Here is an 18856-nt window from a genome sequence, read left to right as displayed (position 1 = left end):
CAGAAGAAAACTTCACCCTTCTTCAGGATAACTGCTTCAACAGAGACACAGCTGTCACTGCAGGAGGACCTCAGCCACCATTTAATGGGACTGCTGCCAACACCCTGACCCACAGGGTGTCGGACTCGGTCAGTAGGGGTTTTGTTGTTTGTTCTATTGCATTTGTATTTTAAACATTTTCTTAGTAAAGGATTGTTTCCTCAGGCACAGAGGTGAATACCATCCTGTCTTTGTCCTTCCTTGCCAGACAAGGAGCTGAAGATGGAGACCAGGGAGGACAAATCCCCATGCCAGAACCTCATGGAAGAGGCTGTTTTGAGCGGCTCCATGGAACAGGAATCCAGCAAGGAGCAAAAGCCCCAGGGATCCCGCATGTGGAGGGCCTCCAAACGCAGCCCAGGGTGCTCTGAGGATGAAAGACCCAGCCTGTGCCAGGAAGGTGGACAGAGCTTCAGCAAGAGGTCAGAGCTGGTGGTCCATGAGCAGCTTCAGGATAGGGAGAAGCCCTACAAGTGCCTGGAGTGTGGGAAGAGCTTCAGACAGAGCTCTGACCTGCTTCGTCACCAGGTGATCCACACCAGGGAATGGGCCTACGAGTGTGGGGAGTGTGGGAAGGGCTTCAGGTGCAGCTCTGAGCTCATCGCCCACCAACGCATCCACACCGGGGAGAGGCCTTACGAGTGTCCTGAGTGTCCAAAAAGGTTTCACACCAGCTCCCATCTCCTTCTGCATGAGCGGATTCACACAGCCGAGAGGCCCTTCCGCTGCCCTGACTGCGGGCAGGGCTTCAAGCATAACTCCCACCTTGTCAGGCACCAGCGCATCCACACCGGGGAGAGGCCGTACAGGTGTCCCCAGTGTGGGAAGAGCTTCACCCAGAGGTCTAACTTGACCAGACACCAACGGAGGCACCAGTAAGCAAAGCCCTGCAAATGCCCCAACTGCAGGAAGAGCTTTGTGCTGCTCCAGATTTATCCCCCATTGGAGGACCCACATTGCGAAGAGACCTGGTGACCCATGTTCCCTGTGATCCATGCTGGGAAGACACCTGTCCCTTTTCCTGCCCCTGCCAATGACATGATGTGGGATCAAATGATGGGAGGGTCTGGCCATTGCATTGTAATTACATTCACTCCCACACTGATGTCATTGCCAGGGGCAGGAAAGGGACTCTCTCTCTCCCCCAAGGAGAAGGGCATCCTTTCCAGGAAGGAAGAAATACATGTCTGGGAAGAGACAGTCAGTGGTGATGTACTTTTCCCTGTAAATAGTTTTTCTTATGATCTCTGTGTTCAGTGTTGTTTCTGTTCCTGTTCAATATTGTTTCTGTTTCTGTTTGTTCCTTATGTGGTTCCTGTTCCCAGTAAATTGTTCTTAGCCCAGGCTCTTTGCCTTTTCTGTCGTCCATGGGATGCAGGAGGGCAGCGAGCTGCACTGCAGTATTACTGGGAGCAGGAAATTGAGGAGTCCCATTCCTAAACCCTGGCCCATGGAAACCAGGATTGTGAGCTGCTCCCAGCCTTGGTGGCCATGGCAACAGCCTTGGGAGTGAGTCCCTGCCTGGGGAATGCGGAAACCTCTTCACTCTGGTGCCCAGGGACAGGACTGGAGGGAACAGCTGCAGCTGAGTCGGGGCAGCCTTAGCTTGGATCTCAGGAAAAGGATTTTCCCAGAGGCTTCTGGGGCACTGCCCAGGCTCCCCAGGGAAGGGTCACAGCTCCAGGGCTCTCTGAGCTCCAGCAGCAATTGGACACCAGTGCCAGGCCCAGGCTGGCATTGTTGAGGTGTCCTGTGCAGGGCCAGCAGCTGGATTCGAAGATCCTGATGGATCCCGCCCAGCTCAGCCAAAGATTCTGTGGTTCTGGGATCCCATGACCCTGGGGATGGAAGTGCCAATGTTTGCCATGGCAACAGGCTCTGGCTCCAGGCCTGAGCTGGTGTCCATGGCAGCCACCCCTGGCATGGGGTCTCCATGGAACTGCCCAGGGACTGACCATAGCAACAGGGGCTGGGGATGGTTGCCATGGAAACTGACCACAGCAACAGGGGCTGGGGATGGTTGTCATGGAAACTGACCATAGCCACAGGGGCTGGGGATGGTTGTCATGGAAACTGACCATAGCCACAGGGGCTGGGGATGGTTGCCATGGAAACTGACCATAGCCACAGGGGCTGGGGATGGTTGTCATGGAAACTGACCATAGCCACAGGGGCTGGGGATGGTTGTCATGGAAACTGACCATAGCAACAGGGGCTGGGGATGATTGCCTTCTTAGGATTAGATTTGTTACATACACTCAGAGGGGTTCCATGAGGACTTTCCGAGACTCTCCAGGCTGTTCAAGAGCTGGAATGTCACACGCACACAGACAGGGGCTCCATGGAGACCTCCCAGGGCTTTCTGGGGATGGAAAGGGCTGTGTGGTCAGAGGCAGTCACAAACATTCCATGGTGACATCCCAGGAGACCTTGGGCTGCAAAGGCACCGGTCAGTCACAGGCACTCACAGGGGCCCCACGGTGACATCCCAGGAGTCCCCAGGCTGCCAAACAGCCAGGATGTTCCAGACACTCAAAGGTGTTCCTGTCATGGGCAGAGTGGGAGCTTCAGGCAAAATCTTTATTTCTTTATTGGAGAAACTCCTGCTGAGCCATGCGGTGGAGAAATGATACCCAGCAGCCGCCCTGAAACCCCCAAATCCTCCAGAACCCCTAGACTTCTAAAATTTCTTTGAAGAGAGGAGCCTCTGAATGGCTGGATCCAATCCCAGCCCCAGACTTTCTCAGAGGTGTAAAAGACTGGACAGGTGGAATTGAACTTCAATGCATTTTGTCCCACAGGATTAGCAATGGAATACCAGATATATATTTCTAGAAATATAATGGAACAGTTCATACTGAGTGCTATCACACAGCACTTACAAGATGGCCAGGGTACCAGACCCAGGCAGCATGGGTTTTACAAAGGGCAGATCATGTCTGAGCAACCTGGTCTCCTTCTATGACCAGGTGATCCATCTGGTGGATGCAGGAAGGGCTGTGGATGTTGGTTATTTAGACTTCAGCAAGGCCTTTGATACTGTCTCCCACAGCACAGTCCTGGAGAAGCTGGCAGCCCACGGCTTGGACAGGAGCACTCTTTGCTGGGTTAGGAACAGGCTGGATGGCTGGGCCCAGAGAGTGGTGGTGAATGGTGCCACATCCAGCTGGGGACAGTCACCAGCGGTGTCCCTCAGGGCTCTCTACTGGGACCAGTTCTACTTAATATTTTTATAGATGACAGGGAGGAGGGCATTGAATCCCTCATTAGTAAATTTGCAGATGACACAAAGCTGTGAGCTTGTGTTGATCTACTGGGAGGAAGGAGGGCTCTGCAGAGAGACTTAGATCAGTTGGATAGATGGGCAGAGTCCAACAGCATGAAGTTTAATAAGTCTAAGTGCCAAGTTCTACATTTTGGCCACAAAAATCCCCTACAATGTTACAAGCTGGGGACAGAGTGGCTGGACAGTGTTCAGGCAAAAAGGGACCTGAGGGTGCTTGTTGATAGCCGATATAATATGGGCCAGCAATGTGCCTTGGTGGCCAGGAAGCCAATGGCATCCTGGCCTGCATTAGGAATTGTGTGACCAGCAGGAGCAGGGAGGTCATTCTTCCCCTGTACTCGGTGCTGGTGAGACTTCACCTTGAATTCTGTGTTCAGTTCTGGGCCCCTCATTTGGGAAGGACGTTGAGATGCTTGAGCACGTCCAGAGGAGGGCAACAAGGCTGGTGAGGGGCTTGGAACACAAGCCCTAGGAGGAACATTTGAAGGAACTGGGGTTGTTTAGTCTGGAGAAGAGGAGGCTTAGAGGTGACCTTATTGCTCTCTACAACTTCCTGAAGGGAGGTTGTAGACAGGTGTGGGTTGGTCTCTTCCACTGGGAAGCAACCAACAGAACAAGAGGACACAGTCTCAAGCTACGTCAGGGAAGTTGCAGATTGGATATTAGGAAAAAAATTTTCACCAAAAGAATAATAAAATACTGGAATTTTCTTCCCAGGGAGGTGGTAGAATCACCATCTCTGGATGTGTTTCAAAAAAGACTGAACATGGCACTTGGTGCTATAGACTAGTTGAGGTGTTAGGGCATAGGTTGGACTTGATGATCTTAGAGGTCACTTCAACCTCATTATTCTGTGATTCTGAGAAATACAGCTCTGATGGATTCTGATCATGATTAGACAGGAAGATCTTAATCAATGTTATTTACTCCACAGCATAGGAGCTGCAACTATTAGGATATTCTGCTCCAGGAAGGAATTTTTGAAGTCAACAGGACCATGCTGGAGTGGTTTGAGCCCATTGCAGGCTGAGCCTCCTGCTCCAGCAGGAACTACCTTTCCTGTGCCATGAGCAGGGCAAGTCCCGCTGCAGGAAAAGCCCCAGGCCAGCCCCAGCACAGGGAAGGCCTCGAGCACAAGGGCAGAGTGCCATGCTGAGAGCTGTGGCAGGGACAACCTGAGGCACCAAAAGGACCTTGGCAGCAGTAGCTGCTTGCAGGGCATGGCCAGAAGCCTCCCTTGGCAATGCGGCCTGGTGGCCACCGCTGCAGAGGTGCTGCCTCAGGGCTCATTCCTTGCTGTGCTCTGGAAAGCCACTTGTGCTCCAGGAGTCTGACTGGGAAGCAATTGGCCCCAGCTCCTTGGCGACAAGATATTGGTGACAAAACTCTTCATGCCAGCAGAGACAAGGCAGGAGCAGAGGAAAGGGGAGAGCCAGGCCCAGGAGACAGTGCTGTCATCATCCAGGTGATGGCTGTGAGGTCACTGCTACTGCAGCAGCCTGGCTGCCCTCAGCAGACATTCTGGCCAGAAGCCTTGTGAGGTCACCCAGCACATCAGAGAATCCACACAACAGGAATTCCATCCTTGGGGAGGGGACGGCACTTCACTATGTCAGGTTGCACAAAGCTTCTGCACTTGGACAATTCCTGGGATGGCGAATCCACTTCTCTGTAAGAAAAACAGCTGCAGTTTTGTTCCACTTTGTCATAGGTCAGTGCAGGCGTAGTGCTAGGGCACCCATGAAAATATTTTCCTCTAATGGCTACTGTGAGATGTGACCAGAGTCAGAGCAGAGCAGACCCAAGCTTAGAAATAAAGAAAAAATCTAAATGTACCTACAACTATAATAAAAGGAACACTGAGAATTCAGAATGAAAACCTTCCAAAACATTCCTTTTTGCCCCACCCAATTTCCACCAAAACACAGTGAGACAAAATCTTAGGCCTTCAATCAAATAACCACCACTCAAATAAATCAATTCTCAGTGTTTCTCCACCCCTCTGTCCTGCAGGGGCTGGCCGGGTTCCATTCCCTTCACCCCCTTCCCTGTCCGGCACTCCTGGCCCACCTCAGCCTCGGCCGCATGGTTACCCCTCCCCAGCCCAGACTGTGGCTGGGCAGGGGAAGATTGAACTCTTCACTGACCGCAACAACAGAAGAGACTTCCCTTGAGAATTCTCTGCTTTTAATCCCCTGTGTCCTCTGAGGTGTGTCCAATGCCTTCAGTGGTCACACCAGGTGTCAATATTCAAATCTGACCACTGATTGTTTTGGCTATAACTTCCCAGGAAAACTCACTTTCTTGTCAACATATGACAATCCCTCTTCTTGATGTCTCTTGGAGTAATCCCGTCTGGACTGGGAGCTGAGATTTTACTCATCTCCTGCACATTTTTCTCCATTTCTTTTGCCATAACTAATTCTCTGAAAGCACTATTGTCAGTTTTCCCTTAATTTGGAAGTTCCCAAGGCTATCAAATGTTCCAGGTGTTCCTGCTGGGCCTTAAAAAGTTGTCTGGGTGGGATTTCACAGGACAAACACTATGTCATTCAGGATAATTTTAGGAAGTTTGGCCCTATCTAGAAGGAGCAGGTCCTGGAAGGGAAGAAAACTACTTTTCTTAAATGCTCTTCTTTTCATCCACTTTTGAAAAAGTCTTCATGGTCCTTTTTCCTGGCTCCCCATTTTGCTCTTTGCTTGCTTGCTGTTCTTATCTGGCTTACTGATTCAAGACTGATCAGAAGCAGTCCTCTGCTCATTGTTGAATGCATCTCCTGGTAAGAGCTTGAAGGCCCTTGGGAAGGTGTTAATTGTCCCAGCTGATAGCATTTCACTGAGGGTTCTGAGATAATGGGCCTGCAGCTGCCCCTCCCTCTGTCTCTTAGTGTTTCCCAGCTGTTGTTGTCCTTATCAGGGTGGTGACTCATCTTGGGATCTGTTTTCCTTTCAGCCCCTGGTCTCCCAGGCGTCTGACTCCTCTCAAGATCAATGTCCAAGTCCCTTCTCAGGCACGCAGTGGCTCTCCTGGTTCCATGACTCATTCCAGGTTCCTTATCTACCTCCTCAGATGGTTTCTTGAGCAAAAATCTCCTTTTAGTGCTGATTTCTTTAGCTGTTTTTGCTTGTGATGTGTGTTCTTCAATGAGTTTATTGATTGTTTTTTTCCCCTCAAACTGGGCCTCCAATCTTATCAGTAGTTCTTCCTCCACTTTAGTCCAGCATCTTTTGTGGGCTTGGAAGTCTGTTTTGGGTGGGAAACAGCGACCATTTCCTGATTTCTCACCCATGAGTGTCCTAATCTTTTGGGTTGTCTCAGACCAATTTTTGTCTTGAAGTCCCTGCTACATACCTCACAGATCCACTCCCTGGCTGAAGCCATTTCTGCTGTTTCCCTGCATTTAGGAAGGTGACAAACAATGCTGTGATAATAACTCATCTCTTACTCACATTTAGCACACCGAAAACAAACCCTCCTTTTCCCATGGACTACCCTCAGATGTTCAATCAAGCCCAACACACAGTTCACCCAGGAACCACAGGAAGGATAAGGTGGATTTTGGTCAGGAACAGTCATGGTAACAATGTCTGCCAGTGTCTGTTGCCTGCATTTCTATGTCTGAGCTGGGGATGTCTCTGGTAAAGTGTCCTTCTGCAGCTCAGAGGTGATGTTTCTGGTGTGCTCTCAGTCTCACACTCACCGTTTCTCTTCTCATTGTCAAGCACAAACATTTCCCAGTTCTCAGAAGGCAGGTCTTCACTCCCACACTTGGCCATGGTGCAATCTATTGATACACCTCAGGCAGCCTGCTCAAACCCTCCTAGCTTGCGGAAAAATGAACACATTCAAAGTTCTTCACTAACAAGTGCAAGTTATCAAACTCTAAGCTCACCAGAGAAGCCAATTCACGTTCTGCCAAACTGGGGGATGTTGAGGAATTTTTGCAGGACAATGGACACATTCAGCAGATGCACAATCCAGGCTTCTGGTAACCAAGTAATCAGTTCAAGGACCAAGGACAGTGAATCCTTGTAGACAGAAGAAGAGTCAGCAAGAATCAGCAAGTTGTCAGCGAACTTTGAGAAAGTGAAAAAAAAACAGGACTAAGGGTCGGCCAGATGACCACAGCAATACATGTGTAGAATTAGGTTATCCAATTAGCGTTTAGTCTTTGATTTGTGGACAGTTAGGATTGGTCAATGATGTATTAGCTAGAGGGACATGGACATTACAACATTTAAATATATAGTTTTATAGATATAAAATATAGTTTCCTTTATAATAAAGTTTGCTTCACTAGATCACATGGATCATGGAGTGATGTCCCGTTTCTGATCCTCTGTGAGACATTCATTTTGAAGAATTAAGAATTTTAGGGAAGTTAAGATGATAGATAAATTAGATGTTGCTGAGTTAGCAGAAGTAGATAAATAGGCTTTGTTCATAGTTAACAGTAGCCGGATCCATTAAATCATTGTTTGTCAATTTATGTTGGGGTAGCTGTGCTTATCATTGAAAACAGAATGCGATAAACATGTTATAAATGTGAATCTCCAAGTTATTAGTTATTAATTTAATAAAATGTATTAAATGTACCAAATATAAATTTTGAGAAAAATGAAAAAAAGCCGCTATAACAGTGTGGAGCCCGGGATTGCCACCGGGTAAGACACAGGTTTGACAGATGCAGCAGAGTGTCCTCTATGCTTCACACCGACCGTCCTCTTTGACTGATTTTTACAAGATTTTTCTTGCCTGAAGCAGAGTCCCTTTTCTTCCTTTCTGGAGTGCATGTATTCATGTGGAGTTCTTTTCTCTGTGGCAAGTTGAACAATACATGTCCAGAGAGTGATGAACACCTGTGTTTGCAGTCCCAGAATTCAGTATTGAGATGTACTTCCCTGATGGCTCTGACTATCTCAGTCTCGGATATTTATCATGTATTTATCGTCCAGGTGTTTCTCGGACAACCTTGATGCATGATCCCTCTCTGGGCTGGCCACTTGTGTTTGCTTGTAAATAAAGTCCTCCCTCTCTTGTCCAGGTGGCTTTGACATGGTGTTGCAATCGCTGTTGCTGGCTTGTGCGATTTAAAAACTTCTTATAAGAGTATAACTTAACAGCAGATAACTATAAAATAGATGACAATTTTATTTGCACGAATTATCCTACACACATATAACAGTCCTAATGATTCCATGAGGCCTTGCAGTGTCACAATGGTCTCCATGGTTCCACAGGCCCCACAGTGTCATGTGACTCCTCTGTTCCATGAGTCCTGCAATGTCACAATGGACCTTTGGACCAATGGACCATGGGGGTTTGCAGTGTCACAACGGTCTCCTTTGGCTCCACAGTGTCCCAATGGAGCACTGATTACAGGCAGCCTCTCTGTGTTACCCTGGAGCTTTGTTTCCGTGGGGTCTCGCAGTGTCCCAATGGAGCCTTGGTTGGATGGGGCCTCACAGTGTCACAATGATGCCTACATTCCACTGAGGCACACGGCGTCACTAGGGTCCCCTTGCTTCCATGAGGCCCAGCAATGTCACAGTGGTGTCCATGAATCCATGAGGACTCACAGTGTCCCAATGGTCCCTTGGTCTCACATGGCCCCACAGTGTCACAATTGTCCTTTGGTTCCATGGTTCCTGTGCTGGTGCATTCCCCTCTCCCCTTCTCAGGCCACCCTGCCAGCTGAGAAATGCTCACTGGATCAGGGCCTTGGCCAGCAGCCCCTGGGCTCAGATCCTCTGGAGCTCATCACAGACACTGTCTGCTCCAGGCTCAACCCTTCATCCCCTGGGGAGATGCCAAAGCCTCCACAGGGAGCATTTCCCTTTGCTCAGGGGAATTTCTCACAGGTGCCTTGTAGTGACTCTTTGTGTCTGTGTGCACACAGGAGTGCCTGTGATGAGAGAAATGTGGCAGAAATGCTGCTCTCTGAGGGGTTTGATTGCCTTGGATAGCTGAGCCAGTCAAGCCTGTAAGTAAGGTTAAGTCATGTCACCGTGAATCTTAAGATTTTCTAAAGCCTTCTGAGTTTACATTCTGTTGGAGAACCTTCCCACACAATTTCTGTGTACAACAAATTGTTTACATTCTTTTATGGGGGTGGAGAAACTTGATGTACTAGTGGTTTGTCCAATGTCTTTGGAGAGGTGGCCCATTCACTCTCCAATCCAATGTCACCTTCGGGAGAGTATAAAAGTTGGAGTCAGAGAATAAACTTTTAGCTTTACCTTGCAAATAGCAGGTGGCTCGCATCGTGCTTTCACGTGTCTCATAGCGACAAAATCACAAGCTGTAAGTGAACTTAAATGCTGATAAGAGTTGTTCTTTTACTAATTTGTGAAGCTTAATAGAAGTTATAAGCGAAGTTGAATATTGTTAAGTGTTATTCCACAGCTCTGTTTAGCTTTTAGGCTGTATTCCTTTTATCCTTGCCCTCACTGTCCTTTCCTCACACACAAACACACACACACACACACACACACACACACACACACACACACACACACAGAAACACACAAACACACCGACACCGGGACAGTTCTTGGCTCATTTCTGGTTTGATTGCCTGGGTTTTGTTTGGTTTTGTTGCTGCTTTGTTCCCTTGGTGTGCCTGAAGTGTCCAGTCAGGAGCAGAGTGACTCTTGCCAAGGAACTCTGTGGTGCTGTCGCTTAATATTAACTCGGTTTTATGCTACTCCCCTGCTGGGGATTTTTAAAGTGCTCTCAAGCCCTCATTCATAAGAGGGTGAAGGAGCCCATGCCAAGCTCTGGCCCTGGGGGCACAGGGATGCTGCTAGGGGGTCCCTGTCTCCCTGTTCCAACTTTGACGGCCCTGAGCCCCTGTCCCCGTGTCAGGCTCTGGGGTTGATCTCCTAGAACATCCTCAGGGGGAGGCTGCGGCGCCAGGGGCAGGGGGAACAGGGGATCCCACTGTGCACGAGCAGCTTTGGACTTCTCTGGGAGGAACTGTGAGTGGGAGCTGGGTTGAAGTGACCTCCCCAGTAAGGTCACAGAGCCCCTGAGATGTCACACTGCCTCCTGTGATGTCACAGCCCACCCTGGATCTCTCATATCCCCTTGTGGTGTCTGAGCACCAATGCTGGTCTATCACTCTGTGATGTCATACACTTGTGTTGTGATGTCACAGAAGACTCTGATATCACAAAGTCAGCCCGTGTCACTATCCTCTAGTGCAAGCAGGAATCATGATGGTTTGTTTTCCTGATCTCAGAGTGCAAAAACCACATAGAAGGGATTTTCAGTATTAATCAAAACAAATGCACCTTTTATTGAGTGCCCACAGCAAATGCCGTAGAAGGATTAGAAAGGAGATAAAGGGTAGAAAGAGAGAGAGAAAAAGAGTGGAGAGGAATAGCTATGAATGGAGAGACAAAATCCTCATGCTCCAGCCCATAGTTCCCTCTTGACATGTCAAGGAGAATCTCAAAGACTTTAGTTAACTCAGGGCTTTTTTTTAATATGTTGAGGAAGCAGGTACAGGACAGTGGAGAATAAGTCCGTTGAGAACAAGTACAGACAGCCGTGTTCCAAACAGGACAAACCAGCCCCAGCTGTGAGCAGTCCTCATTGATTCAGGATTGCTTTCCCTGGGAAACCAGTCTTGGTGCAGCGAGCACATCTGCAGGTAACGCTTGGCAGACATCCCGCTTCAGTCAGGCCATCGCCTCTGTGTTAAAATCTTAGGGGTCTCAGTCTCAGTCCTTGGGGGGGGCTTCAACCTCTGTCCTTGATGGCGGTCGTGAGGCAGATGAGGGATCTTCCATGGGGGGTCACCAAAGTTCTCCAAAGCGAGTGGTATCTGGCCAAGAGGTGGGCAAATTCATGGGGAGCAGGGATCCTGAAGCCAGTGTAAGTGTACAGAGCAAGCTGCTAATTGCCAGTCCCTGCTCAAAGTGGTGCACCGTGTGCACAGCACGCACACCTGCAAACAATCACTTGGCAAGCATCCACCTCAACCAGACCAGAACTTCTGCCAGGGTCTTCAGGGCCTTAGTCTCAGTACTTGCATGGATCGTGAGGCAGATGAGGGAAACTTTGGACTGTCTCTTACAGCCTGTGAAATCTCTGTCTGTTTTGTGATGTCACGGCCTGCTCTGTGATGTTACTCAGGCACCCAGTGATGTCACAACCCACTCTGGTGTCACACAGCCACCCTCCATGGTGGTGGAATTGGCTCTATGGCCTCACACCCTACTCTATGATATCACAGCCATATCTGTGACAACACAACCCCCTCTGAGATGTCACAAAACCCTCTCTGTGATGTCATACTGTCACTCTGTAATGTCACAGCACAAACTTTGACCTCACAGCCCACTCTATGATGGCATACAGCCATGCCATGATGTCATGGCCTGCTCTGTGTTGTCACACAGTCCCCTCTATGATGGTGTAGTTGCTCAATGACCTCACACAACAAACTCTGTGATGTCATAGCCCAATCTGTGCTGTTACACAGCCCCTTTTTGACCTCATTACTGCTCTGGGCCTCTGTGACACAGCCACAGAGGTACCACTGTGACACAGACCCTCTGGGACACTGCACAGCCCCTGCCATTGCTGAGCCCCTGAGAGTTCTGTCTGTGCCATGCTCGTGTCTCTGGGATGCCCTGGCAGAGCCCCAGCCCTGCTGCGCTGTGCACAGGAGCTGCTCCTGGCCAGAGCTGTCTCTCTGCAGCGCTGCCCTTGCCAGGAGCTGCCTCTGGGCCAGGAGCCTGGCACATCTCAGCAGCACAGACACAGCCCAAGGACTTTAATGACCCTCTGGGGATTTGTGCTCAGGTCATGAACATCAGGCCCTGAGAGGGAGCTGCAGAAACCTCTCCAGAACTCCAAGTCAGAGTCCATCCCCAAAGTTTCCCTGAATTTAATGGGCCCCACTGAGGGACAAAACGGAGAAAGTGTCCCCAGGCAGGGCAGAGCAGAGAACTGGAGGCAGTGATGACAGGTGGGGACAAAGAGAAGACAAGTCTTGGTGCCCTGGGGCACAGCAGGGTCTGTGCCACCAAGGGCTGTGAGGAGACACCTTGTGCTGAGGCACTGGGGCCTCCTGGCACAGCCCCAGCCAGGCTGGGCACTGTCACCCCCTGGTCCTGCCCTCAGCATCCCCCACAGCCCACATCCCAGTGGCCTCAAGGATCTGCTGGAAGGAGTCCCTGGGGAGCCTTGGTCAGGAATGGTCCTCGGGGCTCCTTCATGCTCCCAGGGACTGCAGGTTCTTCAAAGGACTTTGGCTTTTGCTTTTGCCTTGGAGACTCTGAGAGGTTTGTGCAATCCTGGCCTCCAATTATCTGCTGTAATTAGTCCCTGGAGAGGTTTTTGTCAGTAAACAACAGAGAGTGGGCTCATTAACACTTCTAGGAACTCAATTATTTTAAAGTACTTGATGTTTCCCTTCTGATCCAGACTCTGTGAGAGGTTTGTGCAATCATGGCCCCAGTTATCTTTATGACCCCCATTAGCTTTAATGAGTCCTTTGAGAGCTTTGTACTGACACTCAGTAGGGCTCATTAATGCTTTGAGATACTCAAGGTCTTTAAAGTACTTTGGAATTTCCTTTCAACACTGAGTCTCTGAGAGGTTTTTGTGCCATCCTTGCCTCCCATTCACTCCTACAAGGAGTCCATGAGCAGCCTGTGTTGGGGATGGTGCTCAGTGGTACCCATTAATGCCTTGAGACACTCTGGGTTTTCCTGTGACTTTGACTCCTGGAAAGGTTTGTGCCATCTCCTCTCAGGCCCTGGGGTTCCAAGGCTCAGCTCCAAATGCACCACGGGGCTCATTAGGATCAAGCCAGTCCTGAAAAACCGTGGCTCTGCCTTGATTTCTCTCGCCTCTAGTGTCATTCATTTAGAAGTTTTCCTACAATATTTATGGAGAGATATTGCAAAGGGCTTCTAGGAAATATGTATTCCTGTTTTAAAGGGTGTCTTTTATTGCTGTTCTTATTACACAAGAGGAGATTACAGCATTCAGTGACTGATATTGATGCTGGGACTCTCTTGAGGAGGTCTGGCCTGTTCAGAAGAGCTGTGCCTGGAGGTCTGACCCAGCATGGATGTGAAAAATGCATATTATATGGCTCTATGCAGATATTCACTATATGTGTCATGCTATATTGATTAGTTGTGCCATATTAACATTTTAAGAGTATGGTAAATGTAGTTTTACAGTTAAAATTAAGCTTTAGTAGTTAAAATAAATATTATGTCAATGGGGTTTTATTTAAGGAATGAGATACTTGCTTTGAAGTAACTGTCACCAAATACCTAAATTTTCCATAGAAGACGAATTTATGGTTTTCTTATCAGAAAAAACTAATTTCTTCAGGCCTTGCTCAGATTGAAAGACGCTGTGGTTATTAAAGGAAGCAATTGACACATAACAGGGAGAGGTTCTTGTTTTAAATAGAATGTATGCATAACCATGAAATATATATGAATATGCAACAGTGTATTGTTTCAAGGGTGATTCCTTTGTACACAAGGCATGCTTGTTGTGGTTTAAGTGCCAGAGAGCATCCAGAGTCCGTAATTCTTTGGTTTTTATTGTATTTCTATTGTCCTAATTTAAAATTTTATTACTCCAATTGTATTATAATTTTAATAATCATTTTATTATTATTAAACTATCAAAAACTCTAAAAACAAGCGATTGGCATTTTTCACAATGGACAACCTTGCTCCACATTCCCCATCCTCATCCTGTCTCTCTTCACTCACCTGGGACCTGCTTTGCTTGGAGAACTGGTTGCACTCAGGCAAAGTTGGCTTTTCCTTCTTTACTTTTTGTAGCAAACGAAAATCCTGAGTTTCCCCATTGAAAACAGACAGCCTCCTCAAGTGTGTGCCAAGCCCAAGGTGCCTCCAAGAGCATTGCAGACCTGCCCTGGGCCAGCAGTGAGGGTGGATCATCAGCCCAACCTGCACTGGGCCATTGCAAGGGACTCTTGCCATGGTCACTGCACTGACCCCACTGCTGGCTTTGGGTGCCATGGCAAGCCACATCTGTTCAAGTTTCCTTGGAAACCAGCCCAGGACCCTTTTCTGCAGCCAGGTTCCATGGCCACTTGCCTGCAGAGCTGCTGCTGCCCTTGGCTGCTGTGGCAGCCCTCAGGACAAAGCGGTGCCGGGGCTGTTCCAGGCACAATTGCAGTGCCACTCCTTGGTGCCACCAGGTGCCACAGCAACACCCACAGGGACCCATTCCTTAGTTTGGTGCCACAGCAACCAATGCCTGGAGGCGTTGTGATGGTTGTTTGCCATGGAAACCTGCCCTGGGCCGTTCCACAAGGCTGCTGTCACAGCCCGGAGCCAGAGGGGATCCCTTGCTGGGCCCTTGTGCCATGGCCACCTGCCCTGTGCCACGCTGGCCGGTCAGGCACCGCGGAACCAGCAGCAAACGGCAGTGCCAGGGCCAAAGGCCAGGTCAGGCAAACAGAAAGGGGCAGTGCTGGGCACTGTGTCCATGGCAGCCCTCAGCGGGTGTGACACCTGGGCCACCTGTCTTGGCAGGTGCCATGGAAACCCCTTGTTGGGACTGATGGCACGGACACTGGCACTGAGACACTGCTGGGCCGGGTGCTGAGCACAGGGCTGAGCACACTGAGATGGTTTTGCTCTTGCTGAGCTCCCACTGAGCCAAGGCCTGTCCTGCCCCTCTGGGCTACACTGGGGAGGGGCTGGGGCTGCGGGGAGGCTGGGAGGGGACACAGCCAGCACAGGTGAGCCCAGCTGACCCTGGGATACCCCAGCCCATAGGACATCCTGCTCAGTGTATAAAGTGGGGGGAGCAAGGAGCAAGGGGAACTTTTGGAGTGAGGGTTTTTGTCTTCCCAGGTAACTCTTAGGCAGGATGGGGTCCTGTTTCACCTGAGGGCAGGGTCAACACCAAAGACACAGGCACCAACTTAGCTTAAGGAACAGTGAAATACAAATCTGCAAAATATTACATAATACAAAATTTTAGATAATACAAATCTTCAAAATAGTACAAAAGTATAAGAAAAGTGAAGGAAAATATCATTAGAAAATAATTCCAAAAGAGAAGATGTTGAAATGATTATCACACAACTCTCTATTTCTTGTTGAAGGCTCTGGAGATTCTTTCTCTGCTTTCAGACAGGCTTGCATTCCCTAACAAGTCCTGCTACCAAATCCTGGTTTCCAAGGCTGGAACAGTGTCTCAGGTTCAGCTGTGTGTGTATTCAATTGCCATCTGTTAAAGGTGGGGGCAGTTATCATTAGGAAGTTAATTAGGAAGCTGACTTTATCTCTTCCATAACCAATCATCCCTCGGGAAATATCTTCTGCTAATGGGCCATTGAGTGATAAAAATGCATGACTGATAAAAGTGCATGACTGATAAAAATGACATCATCCCATTGTGCGATGCTCCACCCAGAGGGAGGAGCCAGCATTCCTACCTGGATATAATCTGAGCCTTGAAACACCACAGCCTGCCTTTTCCTACTGGATTCCCAGAAAAGCAGCTTTCAGCTCCACTGGATTCCCAGAGAAAGACCAGGCCCATCTCCACCACCACTGGACCTTCAGAAGAAAACTTCACCCTTCTTCAGGATAACTGCTTCAACAGAGACACAGCTGTCACTGCAGGAGGACCTCAGCCACCATTTAATGGGACTGCTGCCAACACCCTGACCCACAGGGTGTCGGACTCGGTCAGTAGGGGTTTTGTTGTTTGTTCTATTGCATTTGTATTTTAAACATTTTCTTAGTAAAGGATTGTTTCCTCAGGCACAGAGGTGAATACCATCCTGTCTTTGTCCTTCCTTGCCAGACAAGGAGCTGAAGATGGAGACCAGGGAGGACAAATCCCCATGCCAGAACCTCATGGAAGAGGCTGTTTTGAGCGGCTCCATGGAACAGGAATCCAGCAAGGAGCAAAAGCCCCAGGGATCCCGCATGTGGAGGGCCTCCAAACGCAGCCCAGGGTGCTCTGAGGATGAAAGACCCAGCCTGTGCCAGGAAGGTGGACAGAGCTTCAGCAAGAGGTCAGAGCTGGTGGTCCATGAGCAGCTTCAGGATAGGGAGAAGCCCTACAAGTGCCTGGAGTGTGGGAAGAGCTTCAGACAGAGCTCTGACCTGCTTCGTCACCAGGTGATCCACACCAGGGAATGGGCCTACGAGTGTGGGGAGTGTGGGAAGGGCTTCAGGTGCAGCTCTGAGCTCATCGCCCACCAACGCATCCACACCGGGGAGAGGCCTTACGAGTGTCCTGAGTGTCCAAAAAGGTTTCACACCAGCTCCCATCTCCTTCTGCATGAGCGGATTCACACAGCCGAGAGGCCCTTCCGCTGCCCTGACTGCGGGCAGGGCTTCAAGCATAACTCCCACCTTGTCAGGCACCAGCGCATCCACACCGGGGAGAGGCCGTACAGGTGTCCCCAGTGTGGGAAGAGCTTCACCCAGAGGTCTAACTTGACCAGACACCAACGGAGGCACCAGTAAGCAAAGCCCTGCAAATGCCCCAACTGCAGGAAGAGCTTTGTGCTGCTCCAGATTTATCCCCCATTGGAGGACCCACATTGCGAAGAGACCTGGTGACCCATGTTCCCTGTGATCCATGCTGGGAAGACACCTGTCCCTTTTCCTGCCCCTGCCAATGACATGATGTGGGATCAAATGATGGGAGGGTCTGGCCATTGCATTGTAATTACATTCACTCCCACACTGATGTCATTGCCAGGGGCAGGAAAGGGACTCTCTCTCTCCCCCAAGGAGAAGGGCATCCTTTCCAGGAAGGAAGAAATACATGTCTGGGAAGAGACAGTCAGTGGTGATGTACTTTTCCCTGTAAATAGTTTTTCTTATGATCTCTGTGTTCAGTGTTGTTTCTGTTCCTGTTCAATATTGTTTCTGTTTCTGTTTGTTCCTTATGTGGTTCCTGTTCCCAGTAAATTGTTCTTAGCCCAGGCTCTTTGCCTTTTCTGTCTTCCATGGGATGCAGGAGGGCAGCGAGCTGCACTGCAGTATTACTGGGAGCAGGAAATTGAGGAGTCCCATTCCTAAACCCTGGCCCATGGAAACCAGGATTGTGAGCTGCTCCCAGCCTTGGTGGCCATGGCAACAGCCTTGGGAGTGAGTCCCTGCCTGGGGAATGCGGAAACCTCTTCACTCTGGTGCCCAGGGACAGGACTGGAGGGAACAGCTGCAGCTGAGTCGGGGCAGCCTTAGCTTGGATCTCAGGAAAAGGATTTTCCCAGAGGCTTCTGGGGCACTGCCCAGGCTCCCCAGGGAAGGGTCACAGCTCCAGGGCTCTCTGAGCTCCAGCAGCAATTGGACACCAGTGCCAGGCCCAGGCTGGCATTGTTGAGGTGTCCTGTGCAGGGCCAGCAGCTGGATTCGAAGATCCTGATGGATCCCGCCCAGCTCAGCCAAAGATTCTGTGGTTCTGGGATCCCATGACCCTGGGGATGGAAGTGCCAATGTTTGCCATGGCAACAGGCTCTGGCTCCAGGCCTGAGCTGGTGTCCATGGCAGCCACCCCTGGCATGGGGTCTCCATGGAGCTGCCCAGGGACTGACCGTAGCAACAGGGGCTGGGGATGGTTGCCATGGAAACTGACCACAGCAACAGGGGCTGGGGATGGTTGTCATGGAAACTGACCATAGCCACAGGGGCTGGGGATGGTTGTCATGGAAACTGACCATAGCCACAGGGGCTGGGGATGGTTGCCATGGAAACTGACCATAGCAACAGGGGCTGGGGATGGTTGTCATGGAAACTGACCATAGCCACAGGGGCTGGGGATGGTTGTCATGGAAACTGACCATAGCAACAGGGGCTGGGGATGATTGCCTTCTTAGGATTAGATTTGTTACATACACTCAGAGGGGTTCCATGAGGACTTTCCAAGACTCTCCAGGCTGTTCAAGAGCTGGAATGTCACACACACACAGACAGGGGCTCCATGGAGACCTCCCAGGGCTTTCTGGGGATGGAAAGGGCTGTGTGGTCAGAGGCAGTCACAAACATTCCATGGTGACATCCCAGGAGACCTTGGGCTGCAAAGGCACCGGTCAGTCACAGGCACTCACAGGGTCCCCACGGTGACATCCCAGGAGTCCCCAGGCTGCCAAACAGCCAGGATGTTCCAGACACTCAAAGGTGTTCCTGTCATGGGCAGAGTGGGAGCTTCAGGCAAAATCTTTATTTCTTTATTGGAGAAACTCCTGCTGAGCCATGCGGTGGAGAAATGATACCCAGCAGCCGCCCTGAAACCCCCAAATCCTCCAGAACCCCTAGACTTCTAAAATTTCTTTGAAGAGAGGAGCCTCTGAATGGCTGGATCCAATCCCAGCCCCAGACTTTCTCAGAGGTGTAAAAGACTGGACAGGTGGAATTGAACTTCAATGCATTTTGTCCCACAGGATTAGCAATGGAATACCAGATATATATTTCTAGAAATATAATGGAACAGTTCATACTGAGTGCTATCACACAGCACTTACAGGATGGCCAGGGTACCAGACCCAG

The 18856-nt window shown here is 49.8% G+C and overlaps 2 protein-coding genes across 2 annotated transcripts; both read left to right on the top strand.

Moving 5' to 3' along the window:
• The first annotated feature begins 216 nt into the window (after positions 1–216).
• LOC146764509 (uncharacterized) lies at positions 217–1386 on the top strand. The gene has a single exon (XM_085564429.1). It carries the CDS (start codon positions 262–264, stop codon positions 916–918), a length of 657 nt encoding a protein of 218 aa, XP_085420555.1. The 5' UTR covers positions 217–261; the 3' UTR covers positions 919–1386.
• Positions 1387–16126: 14740 nt separating this feature from the next.
• LOC146764508 (uncharacterized) lies at positions 16127–17880 on the top strand. The gene has a single exon (XM_085564428.1). The coding sequence runs from the start codon at positions 16172–16174 to the stop codon at positions 16826–16828; it is 657 nt and encodes a 218-aa protein (XP_085420554.1). The 5' UTR covers positions 16127–16171; the 3' UTR covers positions 16829–17880.
• The last annotated feature ends 976 nt before the right edge of the window (positions 17881–18856 follow it).

The sequence above is a fragment of the Lonchura striata genome, chromosome 33, assembly GCF_050655825.1.
Source record: "Lonchura striata isolate lonStrDom1 chromosome 33, ASM5065582v1, whole genome shotgun sequence".
Lineage (NCBI taxonomy): Eukaryota > Metazoa > Chordata > Aves > Passeriformes > Estrildidae > Lonchura > Lonchura striata.
Note: the sequence above shows the minus strand (reverse complement) of the source record. Positions and strands in the feature narration are given on the sequence as shown.